The following is a 24067-nucleotide window of genomic DNA, read 5'->3' as shown; positions in this document are numbered from 1 at the left end:
ATTAGGGTCTGTTTGGTATGGGGTAATGGAATGGGCGAAGTAACGGAATGGACGAGGTAATGGAATGGACGAGGGAATGCAATAGATCATTACCATTCCACATCTTGTTTGGTTACCATGTGTGAATGGAATGAGTTATTATCGTGTATTGCTCGGTAGGCAAGAAAAACAGAGTAATAAAATCAGCGGTGAGTGGTGGTGGTGGTCGGTGGTAGTGATTGTGGGTGGTTATAGGTGGTGGTGGTGGGTGTCGGAAGCGGCGATGGGTGGTGGTGGCGGCGAGTGGCGGTGCGACGGCGACGACGAGTGGTGGTGGTGGCAAGGTGGTCGTTGGTGGTGGGTGGCAGCAGAGGTGGCAGTTGGTGGTGGCGGCGGCGGTTGGTGGTGGTGGCGGTGGCGGTTGGTGGTGGTGGCGTTGACGATGGTGGTGGGCGGCGACGCGAGTGTCGTTAGCGGTTGGTCGCAGCTGTGGGTGATAACGGTGGCGAGTGGGTGGCGGCGGCGGCGGTGGCTGTCGGGGTGAGGTGGTGGCGGTTGGCGGCGATGGCGTCGATGGTGGGTGGTGGTGGTGGTGGGTTGTGGCGAAGATGGTGGGTTGTGGTGTTGTTGATGAATGATGCAAGAGGGGATGGAATGAAAAAAAAAACATGGGGGGTGGAAGGAATGCTTTTGAGAGAATGGAATGCATCTTGGAATGAGTGATTCCATTTCATTAACCAACCAAACACCTTTTTTCTTCATTCCCTCATAGTCATCCATTCCATTCCACCTCTTATTTCTGCATACCAAACGCTATCTTAGTACTTAGGCTGCTACTTTGCATAAAGCATATTTCGGGTTTTTCTTAGTTGATTATTTTAGTTATTTAACCTTAATAATAAAGTCGTTTGGTTCAAATCATTTAAATGAAACAATTTGTTTGTTAAATATAACATAAAATACTTAAAAACTTTTAAAATGAAGTCAAAACTTTACAATTCGGTGTCAGTTTAGACAGATGGCTCCAACGGTTTGAAACCTTTGAAGACAACCGACCAAAAGTAAATAAACCGAACCACGAGCTCCCTTGAAGAATGGTAATGATGAAATGATTTCCAGGTGAATGAAAATGAACCATAGATTCTCATAGATAAACTATTTCACACCACAAAACTTTTTAACAATTGTGAAATGATTATACGTGAAAACATGACCGGCCCGGTGGGCGGGGAGGACCACCGGTCAGGGCCTGATACTTCGAGTGACACGTTATTTAAAAAAAATCCGATATGTAAACGTAAAGATAAAAAAAATTAATAGGGTATAGTGGTATACCCATACAAACACCAACATTGGCACACTTACAGAACTATTTTTATAGTTTAGATTGGTTATTAGCTCATTGTCATTATGTTTAAACCTTTAATGAGCCCAATACCCAATTTCGTTAAAGCTTAAGGGCATGTTTTTTCGAGCTCGAACAGAATACATTAATTCTAAGGGCCGGCCCTGCATGAAAAGGAGGAACCACAGATTCTCATAGATAAAGACTATTTCACATCACAAAACTCAACAAATGTGAATATACCAAATGTATCAGATTCTCATTTAAGAAAGTCAAACTGTTATCAAGTAGAAAGAGTCCAGTGACATAACAGAAGTATTCAGGTGATGAAATTGCTAATAAAGGGAACTAAACATTCTTCTTCCTTATCTTGCCCTTGCCTCTGTACTTCTTTTTGCTGAGTTTCAGTTTCTTCTTCAACTTTCTCCCTATAGGTTTCAAAGATTTCGCGGTTTGATTGCCTTCATCCATTTCCACATCTGCATAATCACACCGAGATTGAAGCATGGAAGCATAAACAAAAAAAAAGAGTTGTATAATCATTCGTAATCCCTCGTCAACATTATCCAAAACTGGAACTAGACAAAGAATCATTCTATCGTGATTAATATCGACTTACCAAAATGCTTTATCATAATCAAAGCACACCCCATTTAAATGCTATAGCTTGTTTTTTTTTTTTTTCTTAATTAGCTCTTAACATCGCACAAAAAGAATTGATTCAAGTGAAGATTAAATTGCCCTTTTAAAAAAATCAGAATATGAGTCAATCAACCACAAAGGTCATATTACTTTTCCCCCAAAACTAACTCAGTGTTCTTGAGTTTGGGGAGAAAAATGGCCAAAAAAAAAAATAAAAAAAAAATATGCAATTAAAGAAATAGTCTTTAGGTTAAAGAAAAGAAAACTAAACGCCAACAACTTTACAAATTGTAAATTTCTTATGTAAAAAGATTATCAAACACATCCTTTGCATTCTCTTCAACTTATTCCACATTTGGAAAGAAGCAACAAAAGAGTTCCTTGTCAAAACGTAGCTGAGTAATTAATAATTTTTTAATCATCAAGCGTTCCTAATTTCTAAGAAGATTATTTGAATGCATTGTGATGATGAGATGGGGCCTTCGTTCCCTCTTTTAAGTAGAGAGGTGTCTTCGCAACGAAGAAGTGAAATAATAATCCGGAGAAAGTAAAGAGCTTAATGCCCAGTGTCAGCTCGAACTCGTCTTTGCTTGACAATTATTCCATCCGATTCAAGAGGAGCTTTACGAGACGAGCTATTTAAACATCCCAAAGTTAGGCCACTCAGTCTAGCTTTTTTTTGGAATAGAAAGACAAATTGCAATTAGTTTTTGGAATGAATGAACCTTTGGTTATAGTTATACCTATTGGTTTCAATGAGAACTACCTGAAAAGGGGAAACAACATCAGCTAGTAGAGCTCAGCCCCTTTGGGTGTGGCTGTGTGCGGATAGACTAAGCCCTATATCCGAATGAACAACATCAAAATCTAGAGTTTCCTAATGTCTTCTAAGGTTGTAATTTAAAAGTTATTGTCTCAATCATGTCATTCGCAAACAAACCCTAACAGAGAACTAGTTTCAAATACCCAATTCAAACAAATTAATATCCAACACATAAAACAAGAAGGAGAAAGTACCCATATCGGCTGTGGGGGCGGCAGTGGAAGCATCCATGGCAGTTGTTTCGTCCCGGCGAGTACGAACAGGGAGTTTTGGAGCGTTCATGGCGGCTTCAAGAGCGGCAAGCTTGGCTTCTTCTTTCTTCTCGTAAAGCGGAGCCACCATCTCCCTTTTAATGGCCCTGAGTCTCTTTTCTCGCTTGCATCTCATTGATTTCGCCATTTTTGCTGCTTCTGTTGGTACGATTGCAAAAGGGGGATTTGTTAGGGTTTGGGTGAACAACTAGGGTTTTATATCTGGGACACAATAAGCTGAGTTGATAATCGTTTATGTGCAATATTGGTCCATGTACTTTTGCCGAGTCTCTATTTTTATGTATTTGTTTTTTATGAAAATTTCAATAAATTTGTTCTAGCATTAAGGGTGGAGGGTATAGTAGCGGGGAGTTGGGTGTTTGAGTGGGAGTCATCTATCGGTGATCACCCCCCTTGATTGAGTTGGGTGTTTGAGTTGGAGAGAGTGAACAAAAATCGGTGATTGTTCACCGATGTGATTGAGAGGAGAGAGAGAGAGGAGAGACCAATCAAGTTTTTTTTTTTTAATTGAGGGGTGTTTGACCATACCTAGTGACTGAATGTAAAATGGGGAGTTGACATTACATAATATTATTGGGTAGGATTTCACTCAAACACCCTAGAGTAAATGACTATACCCTCCACCCTAAGGTCATGTTTGGGATTCCATTTAGGGGGTGTATGAGATTCCTTTTCAACTTCTCCTTTTCAAAAGTCCTTCTCAAAAACAATAAGTAAGAAATCCTAACTTCTTCTTTTCTGAAGCCATAATTAGCTCCAAAAGTCCTTCTTTTATGGTGTTTGGGATTCCTTTTGACTTCAAAAGTACTTTATCGTTGATTCATTCGTAAACGTTTGTACTCCGAGATTCGATGATTACCAAGGGTTAACTACATTTTTAAATGCATTTTTATATTGCTTATTTATCGCATTTAAACGCTTAACACTTAAACGCTCATCGCAACGCAAACTCAACAACAACTCAAAACACGGATTTATTTATATTATTTGTGTATTTAAATGTTAAATATGTTATATGTGTTTGATACTCGCTTAAAACGCTCAATCGTGCAACTCGATTTATCACGCTAAAGCACAACGCAGCACAACACTTAATACCTCGCTAAAATACTTAAAGTACTCGAACTAACTAACGCAACCAAACGCACCAAACGAACATCCACACGCGAAACGGGAGCCACTCACTCGAAACAGGTCCCCTCGTACAAAGGCAGTGGCTTCGTACGAAGGCACCCTTCGTACAGAACCCAACCTGCACCAAATCTCTCTTCTCTATAAATACCCAACTCACTCTCTCATTCACAACTTGCTACCACTTGTACAAGAACTCTCCCTACCTGCTTTCTCTCTGCATCCCAACATGGCTTATGCCACTTCGTGTCGTTTTAAACTTCAACTTTTATCCATTTATACGTGACTAAATCACCTTTTACCCTTTTTATTCGTTTAGGCTTACTTAGAAAGTAGCCATTCAAAAACTCATTTTATTTATGTCATCTCATGACCAAATTTCCATTTCGCCCCTTTTTACCATTAAACATGGTTTTTTTCATCTTTTGATACGTTCTGATCCGTATCATCTCGTGTCGGAATCATATTTCGAATATAACCTTGTCGTACTTATAATCTACAAATAAATACATATCTTACGAAAAGGGTATAAGGTTTACTTACTTTCCATCCTAAATACGCTTTTCCTTTATGCTTGATTCGTTGACCTGCTTCCTTCCCAAGCTTCACCTAGCTTGTCAAGCGTCAGACTATCATCATAATTCGTAAGACGGTTAGATTAGTCATCATTACTTACGACTATTCCATCTTACGGATTTTATGTCGAAACTACTATTCGACTTCATCATTGGTTAGTTTGACTTTCAAAAGTCAACTACCTTTAATCATATAATATTCACAATTAATTAAAATCAACATCATGGTTAGAACCCGTATTATCGCATATCACACGTAATTGATCAAACTAGGAAATTACGCGTTTCTTTCATAATTTTATTCATATCTCTACATTCATTCGGGCATTTTAACAAACACCTTGCGGGCAAGATTCTTAGGCCTCTTTTATCTAATCTCATGGTCATTCTTTTAACCAATTTTAACATCAAAAATCAAGTCTCTATGTCTAATGTTCATGAACTACATCTAGAACTTGCATCACAACATCAATGTTCATCATTTAACACTCTAATTTAAGTGTTCATCATATTGTTATAAAGCCCACTTAGCACATACATGATTAGCTAACCGAATCACTAATTCATGGCAATAATTTAACAAATTTACATCTAGGGTTCGTTCCTAGACTTGTACTCATGTCAATATCACTCATATATTAAACATTCACCCTAGAATTTCGATTATGAGTGTTTATCATAAATTCAAAACATCACCAAATTACAAATTTGACATACCTTGTGATCTCCTAGCTTAGGTGATCACGAATTTAGTTAAAGCCCCAAAATCTTGGCTTGATGTCCTTTGATTTTGATCCAATTTGTGAGTTTAGGGTTCACTTGGAAGAACCCTTTTTTTGCTCCTGTGAAGATGTCGACCAAAGACACCTTTGTGTGTGTGTTTTGGTTTTTGTTTTCTTTTAATTAAAACTCATTCACATTTTACCCCTTTTAGTCCCTCTAGTTTCAATTTTATAAAAAGGCTACTAGTTCATGCTTCTTTATTGTTTTAAAACAATTAACTAACTAGGTTAATCATTCCTAGTTACTTAGTAGGTTCAGGGAAGTCATAACCCGTTTTATTTCTAAGTCCCGTTAACTCGGGCCTCTTATAAACTTTGTCTTCTTAAAGCGTTTATTCTTCTTTTTAATTAATATTAGGATTATTTATTTAAATCCTAATATTTACCGGGTTAATTTTTACTACTAACGGTATTTCACCTTCTCATTATTATTAACGTGGTTTAACTATCAAACCTGTTTTCGAGGTGTTACAAATTTGTTTTCCAATCGACACTTCAACTCGACCGTTTCAGCACTTTGGAAGACTTATGCACTTCTGTTCCCATACGCAGGTTGATCCAGCGCTCCCCCCACTCCTTTCCAGACCGTGTTTAACTGTTAAGCACACACTGTGTTTATACTCGAACCCTTTTTCGCTTAACGCACTTTTGGGTGTTACATACGTTCTCTATCATAACACGATGCACACAACGCTTAAACTCTTTTAAAACGCCAACCGCTCTCGCATGTTATACGTGAATAGTTGAATGGTTGTTTACTATGTTTACACAGTGATGACTTGCCCTACCACCCTCAACAATGATAGTATTATAGTTTGGACTCAGCACATGTTTACTCAGGGGTTGTTAATGATTTCTTACTAACCTTACGTGTGTGCTCACTACGGTGAACACGTATCGCGCATACTCTACCACGCAGTCATGTTGGTTAGCTTATATCATTGTCGATAGCTTACTTGATTTGCCTCTCTACGTGTTACATGCTGATTATGCGTAAACGCTTTATTACTATACTTATGCTAAACTTATGTACTCACCTTTACATAATTGTATTGACTTTTATTTTAACGTATGACAGGTTGATGGATTTACTGCTGGAAATGATCTAGGATTATAGAAACCCACCTAAACTTAATTGCAAGTTTTGTTATGTCTTGTTTTGTTGCTTGAGAAACTACTGAATTTCGTTTTGGTTTTTGTGAGAATATTTCTTTGATTGTATGGGAAATTGAACCTTATTAAATATTGTCATAATTAGTCGTTATGGATTCTCTCGAGCAACCTATTCGCATCATGCCACATCCCGATGATTCCGCCATCGGTTGGGGTGTGATAATATCGTCCTTCACTTTTGGGATTTTTTGCCATTTTCATGCAAACGTCTGACTTTTTTTTTTTTTTTTTGCCAAAATCGTCCTTGAGATTTGGAAATTTTTGCCATTTTCATACAAATGTTTGATAGAAAAAATAAGCAAATTAGATGTTTGGATGAAAATGGCAAAAAATCCCAAAAGTGAAGGACTATATTGTACAAAAAAGTTGTTTTGGATGAAAATGGCAAACATGCCCAAACCTCCGGGACGATTTTGGCAATTTACAATATTTTTAATAAATGATATTTTTTTATATTTTTATCACTACATTTTCTTTCTCCTTCATTCACAACCTCTCTAGTTATAAATAATCAGTGGGGGTTGTTTGGGCATGGAGGCACCCCAAAACGCTTGGGTCACCGCCCCCGGGGCGTTTGTTTTCGAATTTGGGCTTGGGCATCACCTTTAAAACACCTTGATTTTGAATGTTTTGAGGATTATGTCCGTTATGCAATGGTAATAAAAAAACTAGTTTTCACTTTTCTTATTCCATTTTTCACCTATATAAACCCTAACTCAACCCTGTTTTTATATACTTTTCTCTCATTCTTCATTCTTTATAAAAAATACCATTGATCCATTCTGCCCCCTTTTTACTGTTTCATCTCGGCCTGGCAACCCAAATTCATATCGCCCGAACACCACCCAACTGCTACAACCTACAATTACCAAGATATTAACCCGAATGTTATGATGTACATGAAACTACTAAACATGCACTGCCAATACTTTCAAGGTGTAACCCTTGTGCAAAAGTCTGTACATTCAAAAACTTTTTCTTTTGGAAGTAGTTCGTTAACTAATACTTAAACGTAATCAGTTTAACGTGACGTACACACCGGGACTAGGACATAAGCTACACATACCCTAAATACCCTTTACATAACCTAGATATAAGATTTGAACGGTTAGGTATGACAAAAACACGTTTACACAAGTCCAGGGACCATTTTCGACAAACTGCAAAAGTCTGCCATTTTCATATTTTGAATACGGACCATGTGTACAAATCCGAATATTTTTTTATTCAATAAAATCTTGTATTTTATTAATAAGAATGCAAAAATGTCAATCGTTGCGAAATTTCGTTCATTTTCGTGTTCGATAAAGTGTTGTGCGTTATTTGCGAAACGCGTAACTGTACAACTGAACGAACCGACATCCACGACATTTCCAGGTAAAATCTAAGTTACATATTGTAACAACCTCCGTTTTGAAAGTCAAAGTACAGGTCAAAATCAAAGGAGGAAAAGATTGCTAATTGCGATCTGTCACTCCTTGCTTAACTATTGATTGTACACCTCGACTTGTAACCTAGTTCTTTGCTTTGTGTACTTTAGTTGTATTATGTGGAGTATGTATAATAATCGTAGTTTAATCGATGTTAATCGCTAATCTATCGCTAATCGCATCGCAACTTGAATTGCAGGTTCTGTATATTGTTTTACGTGTGTGTGTTATTTATGTGTTACTTGTGCATGATTATATTATGTTTGTGGTGATTAATCGCTAACGCAATTGCAACTCTATCGCAACGCAATCTCATCGCGAACTGGAAACGCAAGTTTATTTATGTTGTTGAATGTTAGTTATATTATTTCTGTAATTATTATTAATCTATCGCATCGCCTAATCGACACTCGCTTAAATGCATCGCATCGCTCAACGCACGAAATGAAACATCGAAACACAACTCACCGGAGATGTTCGATCGAATGACCATCCGATCGAATGGTCATCCGAACGGATGGCCATCCGATCGGATTGCCCTCCGATCCGTCACCTGCATCGCCTTTCCTCTTTTGTCACCTATAAATAGCACCTGTCACATCACAAACAGTGATGTGATAGCTCTGGTACGACCCTTCGACTTCTCAGGCCATTTTCTCTCGATTTCTCGCGATTCTTGTAAGTTTTCAACCTAAATCTTGTACATCTATCATCTACACACACTTCTTCATCGTTTTCACATTTGAATCTTCACTTTTCACCATAAAATCTACCGATTTGAGGTGTTTTAGGATGATGTCATTATAGGGTTCTTATTAACTTCTAGATTTGGACTCATTCCACCAAGAACAACTTAGATTTAAAGGATTTCAACATGTTTATGCACTGATTTCATCCAGATCTAAACGTTTTCAAGGTTAAAAGGATTAAGAGATGTTTTCATAACTTTTCTTTCAACTCTTTTACACTCATGCACTCAAAACCGATAGAATCATAGCTCGTTCAGGCCTTCTACTCGTTTCCTAGTTAAGTGACGGTCTGAGATCTGATTCCTATCAACGAGATAACCGACTTAGCGGTATGAAAAAAAACCGTCATGGACAGTTAACTGGTCAAACGGGGTGATTCCCATCCGATCAGATGACTTGGACTTGGTGTGGCCTCCGTTGTTCAGCACGTAGTCATACTGTCTCGGTCAAACCGAAAACTTTTCAAACCTAACAAAATATTTCAAATTTCAAAAGGATCAGGTTATCGAATGGATTGCCGTCCGATCGAACGACAATCCGATCGGATTGCACTTGGTCTTCAACACTTAAACTTTTCACAAATTTCCAATACATATTCAAAACCAGCGAATGGCCATCCGATCGGACGGCCATCCGATCGAATGACCATCCTGCTTTGAACTTATTCTCTTGTGAAATGTCTCGCTGGACGGATCGCCATCCTATCGAACGACCACCCGATCGGATGACTGTTCGATCGAACGACCTGAGAGGTAGAGATACTTCTCTGATTTTAAAATGCTACAACAAAACTTCAAAGCCATCATATACAAAAACATCCATCCCAAACGAGTGGCAGTCCGACCGAATGGCCATCCGACCAAATGACCATCCGTCCGGATTGTCATCCGATCGAATGACCATCCATTCGGATTGTCATCCGATCGAATGACCATTCGTCACTCAGTCACTAGTCACCGTTTAGCGCACCGTTCATCACTTATGCTATCGTTTGTAATCAGGCTAACTTTCCAGATTTCCCTTCAATCCAATGCAAGGCTGTGTTATTTATTTAACACAATCTGTGAGTATACTCGAACCCTTTTTGCTTTACGCATTTTTGGGTGTTACATACATTACTTATTCAAATCACAATCGACACACAACGCAAACACTTTTAGACGTTGGCCGTTATTGCATGTTATACGTGTTACTCGATGGATGCTTGTATGTTATGTTTACACAGTGGTTGTTGCCTGACACCATAGCAACGATAGTACTTATTCTCTTGTTGCCAATCGCAATCGCTAATCTCGAACGCGCGAACTTTGAATGATAGGTGAATACGTGCAATATATGTAGGTGAATACGTGAAAAATATAGTATGGTTTCGGTGTGCCTATGTGCTTATGTGCTTATATGATGTTCTACGTGCTTATGTGTTTCTGTGGTTTATGTGCTTATGTGTTCCGATGTGTTCCTGAGCTTTAGTTAGTGGTAGTGCGTGTGAGGTGAGATTCGATTATACAGTGTTTGAGTCCTATGGCGATGTCTGTTGCAGACAATGTCGTCATTTGGATCCCATCACTCTCGCGCCGCCCGAAGAAACCATGAGGACAAACGCATTGCTGCCCTCGTTGCCAAGCAAATGGCGAAAGTTATCCCGCAAATCGTCAGTGAGCTGAATGAGAATGCCAGCAAGTCCTCTGAGGAATCAAGGACTGACTCGCCTAAGGGTACTTTCAGCTTTAAGCAGTTCAAGGCCTACCGCAATGTTTCAATGGTTCGATTCAATCGAATTCACGCTCCGTTAGAGCGGATGTCTGGAACACCTACGAACTGTCAACGCTACCGGCGTCTTCCAGTCCAGGGCTCTGGAGTAGTGGACAGGCGAAAGGAACAAACGTGGGAATGATGCAGCATTTGGGCTCACTTGGGAGGAGTTGAAAGACCTCATGATGAAGGAATTTTGCCCACCCCATGAGCTCCAAAAGTTGGAGAATGAGTTCTGGCATATCAAGCAAGACTGTGGCGATAACGCTGGTCTTGCTGCCCGCTTCAAACAGCTTAGTATCATTTGTCCGGGTCAGGTGGCAACACCTGACATGACAATCAAGAAGTATATCCGTGCTTTACCGGATTGTGTTGCTGACTTCGTGCAAGCCACGAAGAAAACAACAATTGAAGAAACCTGCCTACTCGCTGCTGAGATAAACGACAAGCGAGTTCAATCTGGGTACTTCAAGAACACTTCAAAGAGCCTTTATCAAGCAACCGCCACTCCCACCGCTGAAACTGCCGCACCGCAAGCTTCAAGTTCCTCCCGCCGCAAGAGAAAGAACAACAACAACAGTAGCAAGAATTGCACTGTCACAGCCGCCGCTCCGCTCCAAGCTATTCCTGCTCAACCGCAGCCTCAAAACCGCCAAGTAGCGGCACCGGTCACCAATGCACCGCTGGCCAAGCGTGCATATACCGGTCCCCACCCGGCTTGCCCTACCTGTACCTATCATCATGTAATAACTCTCATTAAAATCCATAATTAGGATGATAATTAGTCAATAAGAAAACCCTAATTGAGACACCCAAGTAATTCTGCACTAACCCTAAAATTTCCAGAACAATCGGAATTAGGATCAGGGCCCCTAAAATGCAAGGGGGGTAAACCCTAGTGATGATTATCACCAAAGTTCCGTTGTACAGATTATAATTCATTTTAAAAATGAGTCAGCAAAGCTAGTCCCGTACCTAGCTAGCCTATGTAATTAGACTGCACCCCTTACGGATCGTAAGGGGAAATGCCATACGGTCCGTAAGCATGTCCAAAAATCACTATAAATAGCAGACATTGGGACTTTCTTTCTATTGTTAATTCGACGAAGAAATTCGTTGTGTAGAGTACGTTATAAGCAGAAACAGTCCATAGTATACTAATATCGAATTGCTGCCGCAAAACAGGGTAATCACTCGATCGCTATTACGATTCATTTTCCGACTGATCAATATATCCAATGGATGTTTAAGTGCCGCCCACATTAGGGTGATACTTTGTCGTTCGTCGTTAATTCGATGGATGTTTAAGTATCGCACTTTGTCGTTCGTTGTGAGAGTTTGATCTCGTGAGTTATCGTAAATGCTGTATTGATCACTAACCCGGTTTTGTGTGCATTATTATTAAATTAGGTTAACAAGGCTAAATCATATTCCGCCCGTGTTAAATCTGCAATGTGAGTCATTCTCTTTTTATCAAATGTTTTACAATACTCCAAATTATTTTCAGAATTATAATTACAGTGATTAAGTTTATGTAATCACCAAATTACAGCCGGTATGTGGGGTATTGTGCACATTACTACTGTTTTAATCACATTAGGTGGGCGAACCTAAAATTAAGTGATATACGTTATTCATTGGGGCGCCAATGGTGATATGACCACAGTCACAGATCCGGTCGAGTGACAAATACTGTGGGTAGTTGGTAGATATCAGAAACATATGTAAAAACTCTTAATACTGTAAATTATAATAAACGAGTCATTTTAGTAAACTGAATGATTGACTCAGTATTTCCCGCTGACAAAACCTTTTTCAAACATGTTTCAGGTGATCTATTGTAATTCAGGAAAAGTGCTGGGGAGCATTTCAAGCTTAAGAAAGTGGCTCATTATAAATAGAGAAATATGTTTTCTAAAAATAAAGATTTATCAGTAAAATTATGTTATTGTAAATTACCGGGATTTTATCCCGAGTTGTGAAATAAAATAATCGGGAAAATTTAGCTTTACAACGATCCTGATGATAAACTTCCGCTGTTAAACTCGGTTAAATAAATATCACGGGATTTCTGTCCCGCGGCTCCTGAAACGGGTCAAACCGGGTCGGGGGCCGTGACAGAAATGAGGTGGTATCAGAGCCACTGAGTTAAGCTAATTAAGTATTTAAAGATACTTAATTTTTCCTGATTACTATTTATTTGATTATGTGTTATATTAAACTGACTATGTGTTAGTTACAGTATGGGTAAGCAAAAGCTGCAAAATATCTATCTTAAATTAGATAGGTCAGTCTACGAAGAGGGAAGTTCATCCCAAAACAAATCTTCAAAACTCCCTACAATTCCTGAAGAAGGAATATTTGTGCGAAAAGCACAATATGAGAAACCGATGTCTCCTAGAAAAAGGAGTATGATTATTAAGAAAAGTAAAGAGCAAATCCGAGAAAAGAGGATTAAAAGGGAAACCCATGAATTAATCAATAAATCACCTTGGGAAGACAAACTAGATGAGAAATGGGCAAATTTATATATGTTAGCCACAGTAGCAGAACATGCAGATCTTTAAAAACCCTAAGTCTAGTAATAGCACTTCCCAGTAAATAAATAAATAAATCCGAGTGTGTTCTTTCCTGTTATTTTGTACAAATAGTGTGCAATAAAACTTCAATGTTTATTTGTTAAACTTTGTTCCAAAGTTTTAACTTAGTATTTTTGTGCATTTTGCATATATACTACACAGCATGAATGAGATATCTGAAGCCTTTCAGAACCTCGATCTTTACCCGGTGAATGTAGAAGTTTCCAAAGATTTCACTGGATACTTTGCTGATGTGGAACAAGCCTTTCAGAACCTCCACCTTTGACAAAGCCAAAACAAAAGAAAAGAAAGAATTATGTATGGGGTAGTCGTATCCGTAGGAAAAAGCCAGCCACAAAACTTCCTAAAATAAACAACCCTTTAGAAAAAGGAAAAGAAATGGTAATCAAAGAAAATACTAAACAGCAAGAGATGGAAACTGAAGTCAAGAAAGACTCTAGGCAAATGGAAAAACAGTTTGAGGAATATTCTAAAGATATAGAAATGGAAGTAGGACAAGGTTCTAGACCAACTCAGATAGAAATTGGAGAGAGCTCCAACCAAAACCAGGGAATAACTTTTCAGGAGGAAACAGATTTTCTATTGGCAAACTGTGAGACTATTCAACCTGTCAATACGAATGTTTTTACCTATCCTATTGAAAATCCACTCCCTATGAATTTTGAACCAGCAATCCCAGAACCAATAGTCCACTCTCAACCTGTAGAAATGGATGAATGGTGGACAAATGATTGGCAATTTCAAAATATTGTCAATGATCCTTATTCCTTTCTTCCACAATTCGATCCAGAACCCCTACCTAATCCACCAATGAGTAACGAAAATATGGCGGAACTTCGCCATTATGGTGAAGAATTGATGGATGCAGGAAATAGAATCAGGGAGATAGGGGGACAAATTGCCTGGAAGTATGATGAAAGGGAATTTCGTTTTTAGGACGACAAGTGACGAGAGATAGGAGGGTGGTAAAACCATAGTTGTGTAATAGTAAAAGTAAATAGTAAAATCAGTCTGTAACATAACTACGAATAAAACTTTGTAGAATATTTGTGTGTAATGATGCATACTATAACAGATATAAAATGGAATCGAGAAATCGATAGTTTTGACTATACATGTATTATTGTCTGATTGTTTGTGTGTAATTGCTATTTATCAAATACTAATAAAAATTATATATATATTATCAGATGGCAAATATTGGTAATGAACCGGTAAATGAGGTTAATCAGTCGGAGCAACATCCAAGGGATCAATATATGACTAGACAAGATATTGAAAATATTGTTGCTCAAGGGATAGCCAATGCTATTCCAGCATTCGTTGCTGTCGTAAAAAGTCCAATCGAACGACAACATATCGTTCCTAGTAAACGTACTTCTGAAGATAACTTCAGTAATAGTATAAACCGGGGCAATAATCATGTTAATCATGATAATGAATCCCAGCACACGCCGCTCCCTAAGAAACTGAAAACTGCAACACCTGGTTGCACTTTCAAAGAATTCCTTGCTTGTAAACCCACTGAATTTGCAGGCAATGAAGGGGCAACTGCATCACTGCGTTGGTTAGAGAAAACCGAAGCAGTAATTGCAATAAGTAAGTGTGCCAAAGATGAACAGGTCATGTACGCATCAAATCTGTTTAAAGAAGGAGCACTCGAATGGTGGGACACTGTGTTACAAGCTAAAGGAAGAAATAGGGCTTATGCTATGACTTGGGAGGAGTTTAAGAATCTTGTAGAAAGAAAATTATGTCCTGAGTATGAAAAGGAACAAATGGCAAATAAGTTCCTAACTCATCAGATGATAGGTGTGGATTGTCGTGGTTATACTTCGACATTCTTTGAATATGCTAGAGTGGTACCAACACTGGCTTCGCCAGAACCGGTACTCATTTCTCGCTATATGTGGGGATTAATTAGCGAAATTCGCAATATCGTTAAGGCTGCGAGACCTCGCACTATTGACGATGCTGTAGAATTAGCTAACACTCTGACTGATGAATTGATACGCACAAGAGATGAAGACAGGAAGAAGGAACTAGCTCAGAAAATTACCCAAGGATTTAGGGTGGGTAATAGTAGTTTCAAGAAAAGAGGAGCAGGGCAATCTTCAACTTTGCCATTCTGCAAAATTTGCAAAAAGAAACATTTTGGAAAATGTAATAAAATTTGCAATTTTTGTAAAACGATAGGACATCGTGAAGAAAACTGCCAAAAGAAATCCATAATTTGTTACAATTGTGGAGAAACCGGACATTTCAAAACAGAATGTCCTAAGTTAGTCAAACCAGTAGACAACAAAACCAAGGTGACCGAAGGAGCTACTAAGAAGAATGCCAGAGCATTCCAGCTAACCACTCAAGAAGCAGAGCTCATCCCGGATGTGATAGCCGGTATGTTTTTAGTTCACGACGTTTATGCAAAAGTATTGTTTGACTCTAGTGCAACCCAAAGTTTTATAAATACTTCATTTTGCCAAGCTCTTAAGTTACCCTTAACTACCATTAGGCAGATTTTTACAGTCGAAACCGCAGATGGGAATTCAGTAAAAATCAATCAGGTTTTGCAAAAAGTAGAAATAGAACTTTCAGGTCATAAATTTGTTGCAAACCTATTACCTATGAAATTAGCTGAATTTGATGTTGTGTTAGGAATGGATTGGTTAATAGCCAACCATGCTCAAATCATTTGTGATAAAAACTCTATAGAAATTCAAACACCTACTGGAGAAGTAATCATGATTACAGGAGATAAACCTCGAAAGCCACTGAAGTTCATATCAGTAATGAAAGTTGCTAATTATGAACGAAAACAAGGAATAGTATATATGATTTCAGTAATCATTAGTACTAAAGGTAAGGAACTTAAGGAAATTCCTGTAGTCTCAGAATACCCAGATATATTCCCGGAAGATTTACCTGGGTTACCACCAGATAGGGAGGTAGAATTTAGGATTCATCTAATTCCAGGAACTACACCGATAGCCAAAGCACCCTATCGATTAGCTCCTACCGAAATGCTAGAATTGAAGAAGCAATTAGATGAATTACTAAGCAAAGGATTTATACAACCTAGTTCATCCCCTTGGGGTGCACCAGTGTTGTTTGTGAAAAAGAAAGATGGATAAATGAGAATGTGTATCGATTATAGAGAGCTAAATAAGGTTACAATTAAGAATCGATACCCATTACCTAGGATTGATGATCTTTTCGATCAATTACAAGGCGCTAGGTACTTTTCTAAGATAGACTTGCGCTCCGGATATCATCAATTAAAGGTTCAAGAAGAAGACATACCTAAAACTGCTTTTAGAACTAGGTATGGACACTATGAGTTTACAGTTATGCCCTTTGGGTTAACTAATGCACCTGCAGCATTCATGGACATGATGAACAGGATCTGTAAACCATATTTGGATAAATTTGTAATTGTTTTCATAGACGATATACTTATTTATTCAGAAAGTCAGGACGAACATTGTCAGCACTTGCATGCACTCTTAACTTTGTTAAGAAAAGAAAAATTGTATGCCAAATTTTCGAAGTGTGAATTTTGGCTACAAGAAGTGCAATTCTTAGGACACATGGTGAATCATGAAGGTATTCACGTAGATCCTGCTAAGATAGAAGCAATTACCAATTGGAAGGTTCCGCAAACCGCAATGGAAATTAGAAGTTTTATAGGTTTAGCCGGATATTATAGACGGTTTATTAAGGATTTTTCCAAGATAGTTGTACCATTAACTAAGCTAACCTGTAAAGCCATTAAGTTTGAATGGGGACCTAAACAAGAAGAAGCCTTTAGAATCTTGAAGCAGAAATTAACCAATGCTCCAATCTTAGCCTTACCAGAAGGAACAGAAGATTTTGAAGTATATTGTGATGCTTCAAAATTAGGATTTGGATGTGTGTTAATGCAACGCAAGAAGGTAATTGCGTATGCTTCCAGACAATTGAAGAAGCACGAGGAAAACTATACGACTCATGATTTAGAATTAGGAGCTATAGTTTTTGCCCTTAAGATATGGAGACATTATCTGTATGGAAGTAAGTTTACTATTTATACAGATCATAAAAGTTTAAGGTATATATTTGGGCAAAAAGAGTTAAATATGAGGCAAAGAAGATGGATGGAAATCCTGAGTGATTACGACTGTGATATTCAATATCACGAAGGAAAGGCAAACGTAGTCGCAGATGCCTTAAGTCGTAAGGATCATGAGAAGCAAAGGCGAGTCCGTGCTCTTAGAATAAATCTACAAGTAGATTTAATGGAACAATTAAAGGAAATTCAGGAAACGGCAATCAAGGATGATGCCGAAGGAATGAAAGGTTACCTAAAAGAATTGGAACAAGGAAATGATGGAATTTGGAAATTCCACAAAAACAGAATTTGGGTACCTGAACAGGGAAATTTAAGATCAAAGATTTTAGAGGAAGCTCAAAAATCTAGGTATACTGTACATCCAGGAAACAATAAGATGTACCAAGATTTAAGAAAGAATTTCTGGTGGATAGGAATGAAAAAGGATATAGCCAAATACGTATCTAAGTGTCTAACTTGTTCACAAGTTAAAGCCGAACACCAGAAACCTTCAGGACTACTACAACAGTTAGAAATGCCTGTATGGAAATGGGAACTCATAACAATGGACTTTGTTACTAAGTTACCCAAAACCAGAAAAGGTAACGATGCGATTTGGGTAATTGTGGATCGATTAACCAAATCTGCTCATTTTCTACCTATGAAAGAAACCTTTAGCATGGAAAGGTTAACCAAGTTGTATGTGGATGAAGTAGTATCCTTACATGGAGTCCCACTCTCCATTGTATCGGATAGAGATAGTCGTTTCACTTCTCGTTTCTGGACAAGCTTCCAAGAAGCAATGGGAACCCGACTCAATCTAAGCACTGCATATCATCCACAAACAGACGGACAAAGTGAAAGGACAATCCAAACTCTAGAAGACATGCTCCGAGCATGTGTAATTGACTTTGGTGGTAATTGGGATAACCATTTACCATTAATCGAATTCTCCTATAACAATAGTTATCACTCAAGCATCAAAGCCACTCCATTCGAAGCACTATATGGACGCAAGTGCAGAACTCCCGTATGTTGGGCAGAAATAGGAGAAAGTCAATTATCAGGTCCAGAGATCGTACAAGAAACCACAGACAAGATAACTCATATCAAGGAAAGATTGAAAACAGCCACAGATCGTCAGAAAAGCTATGCAGATAATCGCCGCAAACCACTAGAATTCCAGATAGGAGACAAAGTACTTTTGAAAGTATCTCCTTGGAAAGGAGTAGTACGATTCGGTAAGAAAGGAAAACTGAGTCCAAGATATGTTGGACCATTCTCAGTAATCCAACGAATAGGACCAGTAGCTTATCGCTTACAACTACCAGAAGAACTAGCTGGAGTACATGATGTATTTCATGTATCCAATCTCAAGAAATGTCTATCAGACGAATCCCTGGTAGTACCTCTTCAAGATGTGGAGGTAAATGAAAAGCTGAAATTCATAGAGAAACCCTTACAAATAGAAGACCGGAAGGTCAAGTTTCTCAAACACAAGCGACTAGTACTGGTAAAAGTCAAATGGAATTCAAAGAGGGGACCAGAATATACTTGGGAACTGGAGACAGAAATGGAGCGGAAATACCCTCATCTATTTCAATGAATCTCGAGGACGAGATTTTTCTTAAGGTGGGGAGGATGTAATAATTCTCATTAAAATCCATAATTAGGATGATAATTAGTCAATAAGAAAACCCTAATTGAGACACCCAAGTAATTCTGCACTAACCCTAAAATTTCCAGAACAATCGGAATTAGGATCAGGGCCCCTAAAATGCAAGGGGGGTAAACCCTAGTGATGATTATCACCAAAGTTTCCTTGTACAGATTATAATTCATTTTAAAAATGAGTCAGCAAAGCTAGTCCCGTACCCAGCTAGCCTATGTAATTAGACTGCACCCCTTACGGACCGTAAGAGGAAATGCTATACGGTCCGTAAGCCTGTCCAAAAATCACTATAAATAGCAGACATTGGGACTTGCTTTCTGTTGTTAATTCGACGAAGAAATTCGTTGTGTAGAGTACGTTGTAAGCAGAAACAGTCCATAGTATACTAATATCGAATTGCTGCCGCAAAACAGGGTAATCACTCGATCGCTATTACGATTCATTTTCCGACTGATCAATATATCCAATGGATGTTTAAGTGCCGCCCACATTAGGGTGATACTTTGTCGTTCGTCGTTAATTCGATGGATGTTTAAGTATCGCACTTTGTCATTCGTTGTGAGAGTTTGATCTCGTGAGTTATCGTAAATGCTGTATTGATCACTAACCCGGTTTTGTGTGCATTATTATTAAATTAGGTTAACAAGGCTAAATCATATTCCGCCCGTGTTAAATCTGCAATGTGAGTCATTCTCTTTTTATCAAATGTTTTACAATACTCCAAATTATTTTCAGAATTATAATTACAGTGATTAAGTTTATGTAATCACCAAATTACAGCCGGTATGTGGGGTATTGTGCACATTACTACTGTTTTAATCACATTAGGTGGGCGAACCTAAAATTAAGTGATATACGTCATTCATTGGGGCAGCCAATGGTGATATGACCACAGTCACAGATCCGGTCGAGTGACAAATACTGTGGGTAGTTGGTAGATATCAGAAACATATGTAAAAACTCTTAATACTGTAAATTATAATAAACGAGTCATTTTAGTAAACTGAATGATTCACTCAGTATTTCCCGCTGACAAAACCTTTTTCAAACATGTTTCGGGTGATCTATTGTAATTCAGGAAAAGTGCTGGGGAGCATTTCAAGCTTAAGAAAATGGCTCATTATAAATAGAGAAATATGTTTTCTAAAAATAAAGATTTATCAGTAAAATTATGTTATTGTAAATTACCGGGATTTTATCCCGAGTTGTGAAATAAAATAATCGGGAAAATTTAGCTTTACAACGATCCTGATGATAAACTTCCGCTGTTAAACTCAATTAAATAAATATCACGGGATTTCTGTCCCGCGGCTCCTGAAACGGGTCAAACCGGGTCGGGGGCCGTGACACATCATCCTGTGGGGATTGCTTGCAGATTTTGTGTACACTGCAACATGTACGACCACTTTACTGCCAATTGCCGTACTGGTCCACGTCAAGCTCCAGCTCCAGCTCAATGTCAAGCTCCTGCACCACAAGCTCTCCTTCCTGCTCCTCAGGGCCACCAAGTAGCTCCTACACTCGCTCCTCACGCTAGAGCTTGCTTCGCATGTGGTGATCCCAACCACTTTGCAAACATGTGCCCCAACATAGTGGTGAAGCAAGAGCCACAGCAGCAGCAGCCTCAACATCAACAGCAGCAGCCTCAGTAGCAGCAGCAGCCAGCAGCCCGCAGACGTGCCTTCAACATCAACGCCCGCCAGGCTCAAGCAGATAACAATGTGGTTAATGGTATGTTCCTTGTTAATGGTATATATGTTTCGTGTTTATTTGATACTAGAACCGATAACTGTTTTTTGTCGTTAGAATTTGAAAAGCTCATTAATCGTAAGCGTGCCCATCTCCCTTGGACGTTCGATGTTGAAGTTGCCACTGGAAGAACCGTTACTGTCCGTTCTGTCCTATGTGATTGTACTCTCGAACTCAACAATCACGTCTTCCCTATCGACCTTATTCCGATGCAGCTTGGTAGTTTCGATATCATAGTAGGCATGGATTTTCTTCGTGAAAATCGTGCTGAAGTCGTTTGCCTTGATAAAATGATTCGTTTCTCGCTCGCTAATGGTGATCAACTCTGTGTCTATGGTGAAGTCGCATCGAAGAATCTCAAGCTTATGTCGTGTGTCCAAGCGAGCAAGTATCTCCGCAAGGAATACATAGCTTTCTTAGCACACATCGTAGTAGCGGGGGAAAAGGAAAAGAAGGCAATTGATAAGGTGCCTATGGTTCGTGATTTTCCTAAAGTCTTTCTTGATGATTTACCTGGTTTACCCCCCGAGTCGTGATATTGATTTTCGTATTGACCTCATTCCTTGAGCCAACTCTATTGCTAAATCCCCTTATCACCTCGCTCCGTCCAATGCGCGAACTCTCGAGTCAACTCCAGGAATTACTTGACAAAAGTGTTATTCGCCCTAGCACGTCTCCTTGGGGCGCACCAGTCCTTTTCGTCAAAAAGAAGGATGGGGCGTTCCGGATGTGCATCGACTATAGGGAGTTGAATAAGCTGACTATCAAGAATCGCTATCCCCTGCCCCGAATCGACGATTTGCTTGATCAATTGCAAGGTGCTACGTGTTTCTCGAAGATCGATTTACGCTCAGGCTATCACCAGTTACGCATTCAGGATGAAGATATACCAAAAACCGCTTTCCGAACCCGATACGGCCATTATGAATTCGTCGTAATGCCCTTTGGTTAACCAATGCACCCGCGGTTTTCATGGATTTGATGAATCGCGTGTGTAAACCATTTCTTGACCATTTCGTCATCGTATTCATCGACGACATCCTTATCTATTCGAAATCGAAATCCAAACACACGCAACATCTATGTTTGGTTCTCGAGTTACTCCAAGGGAATCGACTCTATGCCAAGTTCTCCAAGTGTGAATTCTGGCTGGAGGAGAATCAATTCCTCGGTCACATCGTCAATAGTCAAGTATACACGTCGACCCCTCGAAGATCGAAGCTGTTAAGAGTTGGGTTACTCCAAAATCACCATCCGACGTTCGTTCGTTCCTCGGATTGGCAGGCTATTATAGTCGATTCATCGCTGACTTTTCGAAAATCGTCATTCCGCTTACTTCGTTGACGCATAAAGACAAGCCTTTTGTTTGGGGAACCGAACAAAAGACTGCCTTTCAAACTCTCAAGCATATGCTCTGCAATGCTCCTATCCTTTCTCTACCCGATGGAAACGATGACTTCGTTGTCTATTGTGATGCCTCGAACCTTGGCCTCGGTTATGTTCTCATGCAACGGGACAAGGTTATCGCTTACGCCTCTCATTAGCTTAAGATCCACAAGAAGAACTATACAACCTACGACCTCAAGCTAGGCACTGTTGTTTTTGCGTTGAAGATTTGGCGACACTACCTTTATGGTACCAAGTGTACGGTCTTCACCGACCATAAGAGCCTTCAACACATCCTCAACCAGAAAGAACTGAATATGCGCCAACGCCGATGGGTTGAACTTCTCAACGATTACGACTGTGAGATTCGTTACCACCCTGGCAAAGCAAATGTCGTAGCCGATGCTCTAAGCAGACGAATCTATTTGCATAGCATTCGCAATATTCACGCCCAGCATGACCTCGAAGCTTTGATTCGTGACGCTCAACACGCCTGTGTAACACCTCGAAAAATTTCGTCCAATAATGCCTTGACACGTGTCATAAGGTTCCGGTATGTGAAAACAAACTTTAGAGGGACTAAAAGTGACAAACAGTGAAAACTATGGAACGTAAGGGTCCAAAGTGTCAACAATGGATAAGTAGACTCTATGATAACCCTACATAATGTTTATAACCTTAAACGGATGGTTCATGGATCATACGAAGCGGAAATTGCACAAAAGTGAGGAATTACAAACTATAGGGGCCAAAAGTGTCAACATGTTGAATTTATACCTCTGAGTGAACTTTTGGCAGACCCGAAGCATTGTAATGCTAAAATATACTCACTAGAATATGTGGTAAAAATTTCATGAAGTTTCGATAACGTATGAGAAAGTTATGGCCAAAACCGTACTTGAGGGGTTAAAAGCGTCAACGTCGAATTTCATGGCTTTTCGGTTGAGCGCAAAGTTATCCGAGGACATTACCATGTTGGTAAATGTCCCAAGGTTCTTAAAACCAAGTTTTGGGGTTTACGGGTCAAGATAAGCAGCAAAACATCGCGTACGAAGGTCAGGGGCCAAATCTGCCAACATTGGAAAGTTGCTGACCTGACCAGGTCCCTTGCGGACCGTATAGAGAGGACCTTACGGTCCGTATAAGGTGCCCAGTACCACAGTTTCGCAAATTCAGTTATTTGGGTCCGAATTTGAAGTGCAATACAGCTAATACCACCTCCTAAATGCACCAATGGATGGTCTTGCATGCCTAGGCTACTGGGAGCTCTCTATAACATCTGAATTTCACCATAAAACAGATCATTCCTTCATTCATGAGCACTTGTGTTAGTAACAAAAACTCTCTTAACTTGCAAGAACTCTCAAGGCAACTTCTGGAGCATTTCTGAACGACAAGGCAGCCTCTAAGGGTTAACTAAGCTTCATTAGGACCTTTGTAAGCCTTTATATCATTCTATAATTCGTTCTTGCTTTGATTATTAGTTAAAAGTCAAACCGTTGTTCTTATAATTTGACTTTTCGATTAAACGAGTTTGGCTCTGTCATTTCTCAAATTGAAACCACTGATATGTTGGTATTTATGTGGGAAACAAACCCTCAAAAGGGTATTCTCTGATTCCCACTTTATGCATGCTAATTGTCGAGTCAAAGAGGTTCTTAAAAAGTCAACAGAAATCGTTTTTGCGAAATATAGCTTAAATGGTAATGTAGATGACATGCAATCATTTTGATCATCAAAAATAACTTATAATATATGTAAGAATGTGTTTTACCATAATCAACTCGACAATCTTTAGTATAAATACGAATCGAAACCGAAAGTCTTGTAAAACGACTTTTTCGTAGACTATCGATTCGGATCCGTACATGCATGTTTGAGATCTGTATTGGAGACTATTTTTGACTATTTTTATTTTAG

At 39.1% G+C, this 24067-nt stretch overlaps 1 protein-coding gene across 1 annotated transcript; it reads right to left on the bottom strand.

The window, feature by feature from the left end:
• Positions 1-1558: 1558 nt before the first annotated feature.
• On the bottom strand, positions 1559-3314 carry LOC110895513. The gene is made up of 2 exons (XM_022142838.2): positions 2984-3314; positions 1559-1803 (listed from the first exon to the last, which is right to left on the bottom strand). Exons 1-2 carry the CDS (start codon positions 3186-3188, stop codon positions 1673-1675), a joined length of 336 nt encoding a protein of 111 aa, XP_021998530.1. The 5' UTR covers positions 3189-3314; the 3' UTR covers positions 1559-1672.
• Positions 3315-24067: the final 20753 nt, after the last annotated feature.

Source organism: Helianthus annuus, chromosome 12, assembly GCF_002127325.2.
Source record: "Helianthus annuus cultivar XRQ/B chromosome 12, HanXRQr2.0-SUNRISE, whole genome shotgun sequence".
NCBI lineage: Eukaryota > Viridiplantae > Streptophyta > Magnoliopsida > Asterales > Asteraceae > Helianthus > Helianthus annuus.
The sequence above is the reverse complement of the archived record's forward strand: the minus strand, read 5'-3'. Positions and strand labels throughout refer to the sequence as shown.

Coding starts and splice junctions, on each gene's coding strand:
- LOC110895513 (XM_022142838.2), bottom strand. CDS start 3,188: ATGGCGAAATCAATGAGATGCAAGCGAGAAAAGAGACTCAGGGCCATT. Junction 1,804..2,983: donor CGCCCCCACAGCCGATATGG/GTACTTTCTCCT, acceptor GTGATTATGCAG/ATGTGGAAATGGATGAAGGC.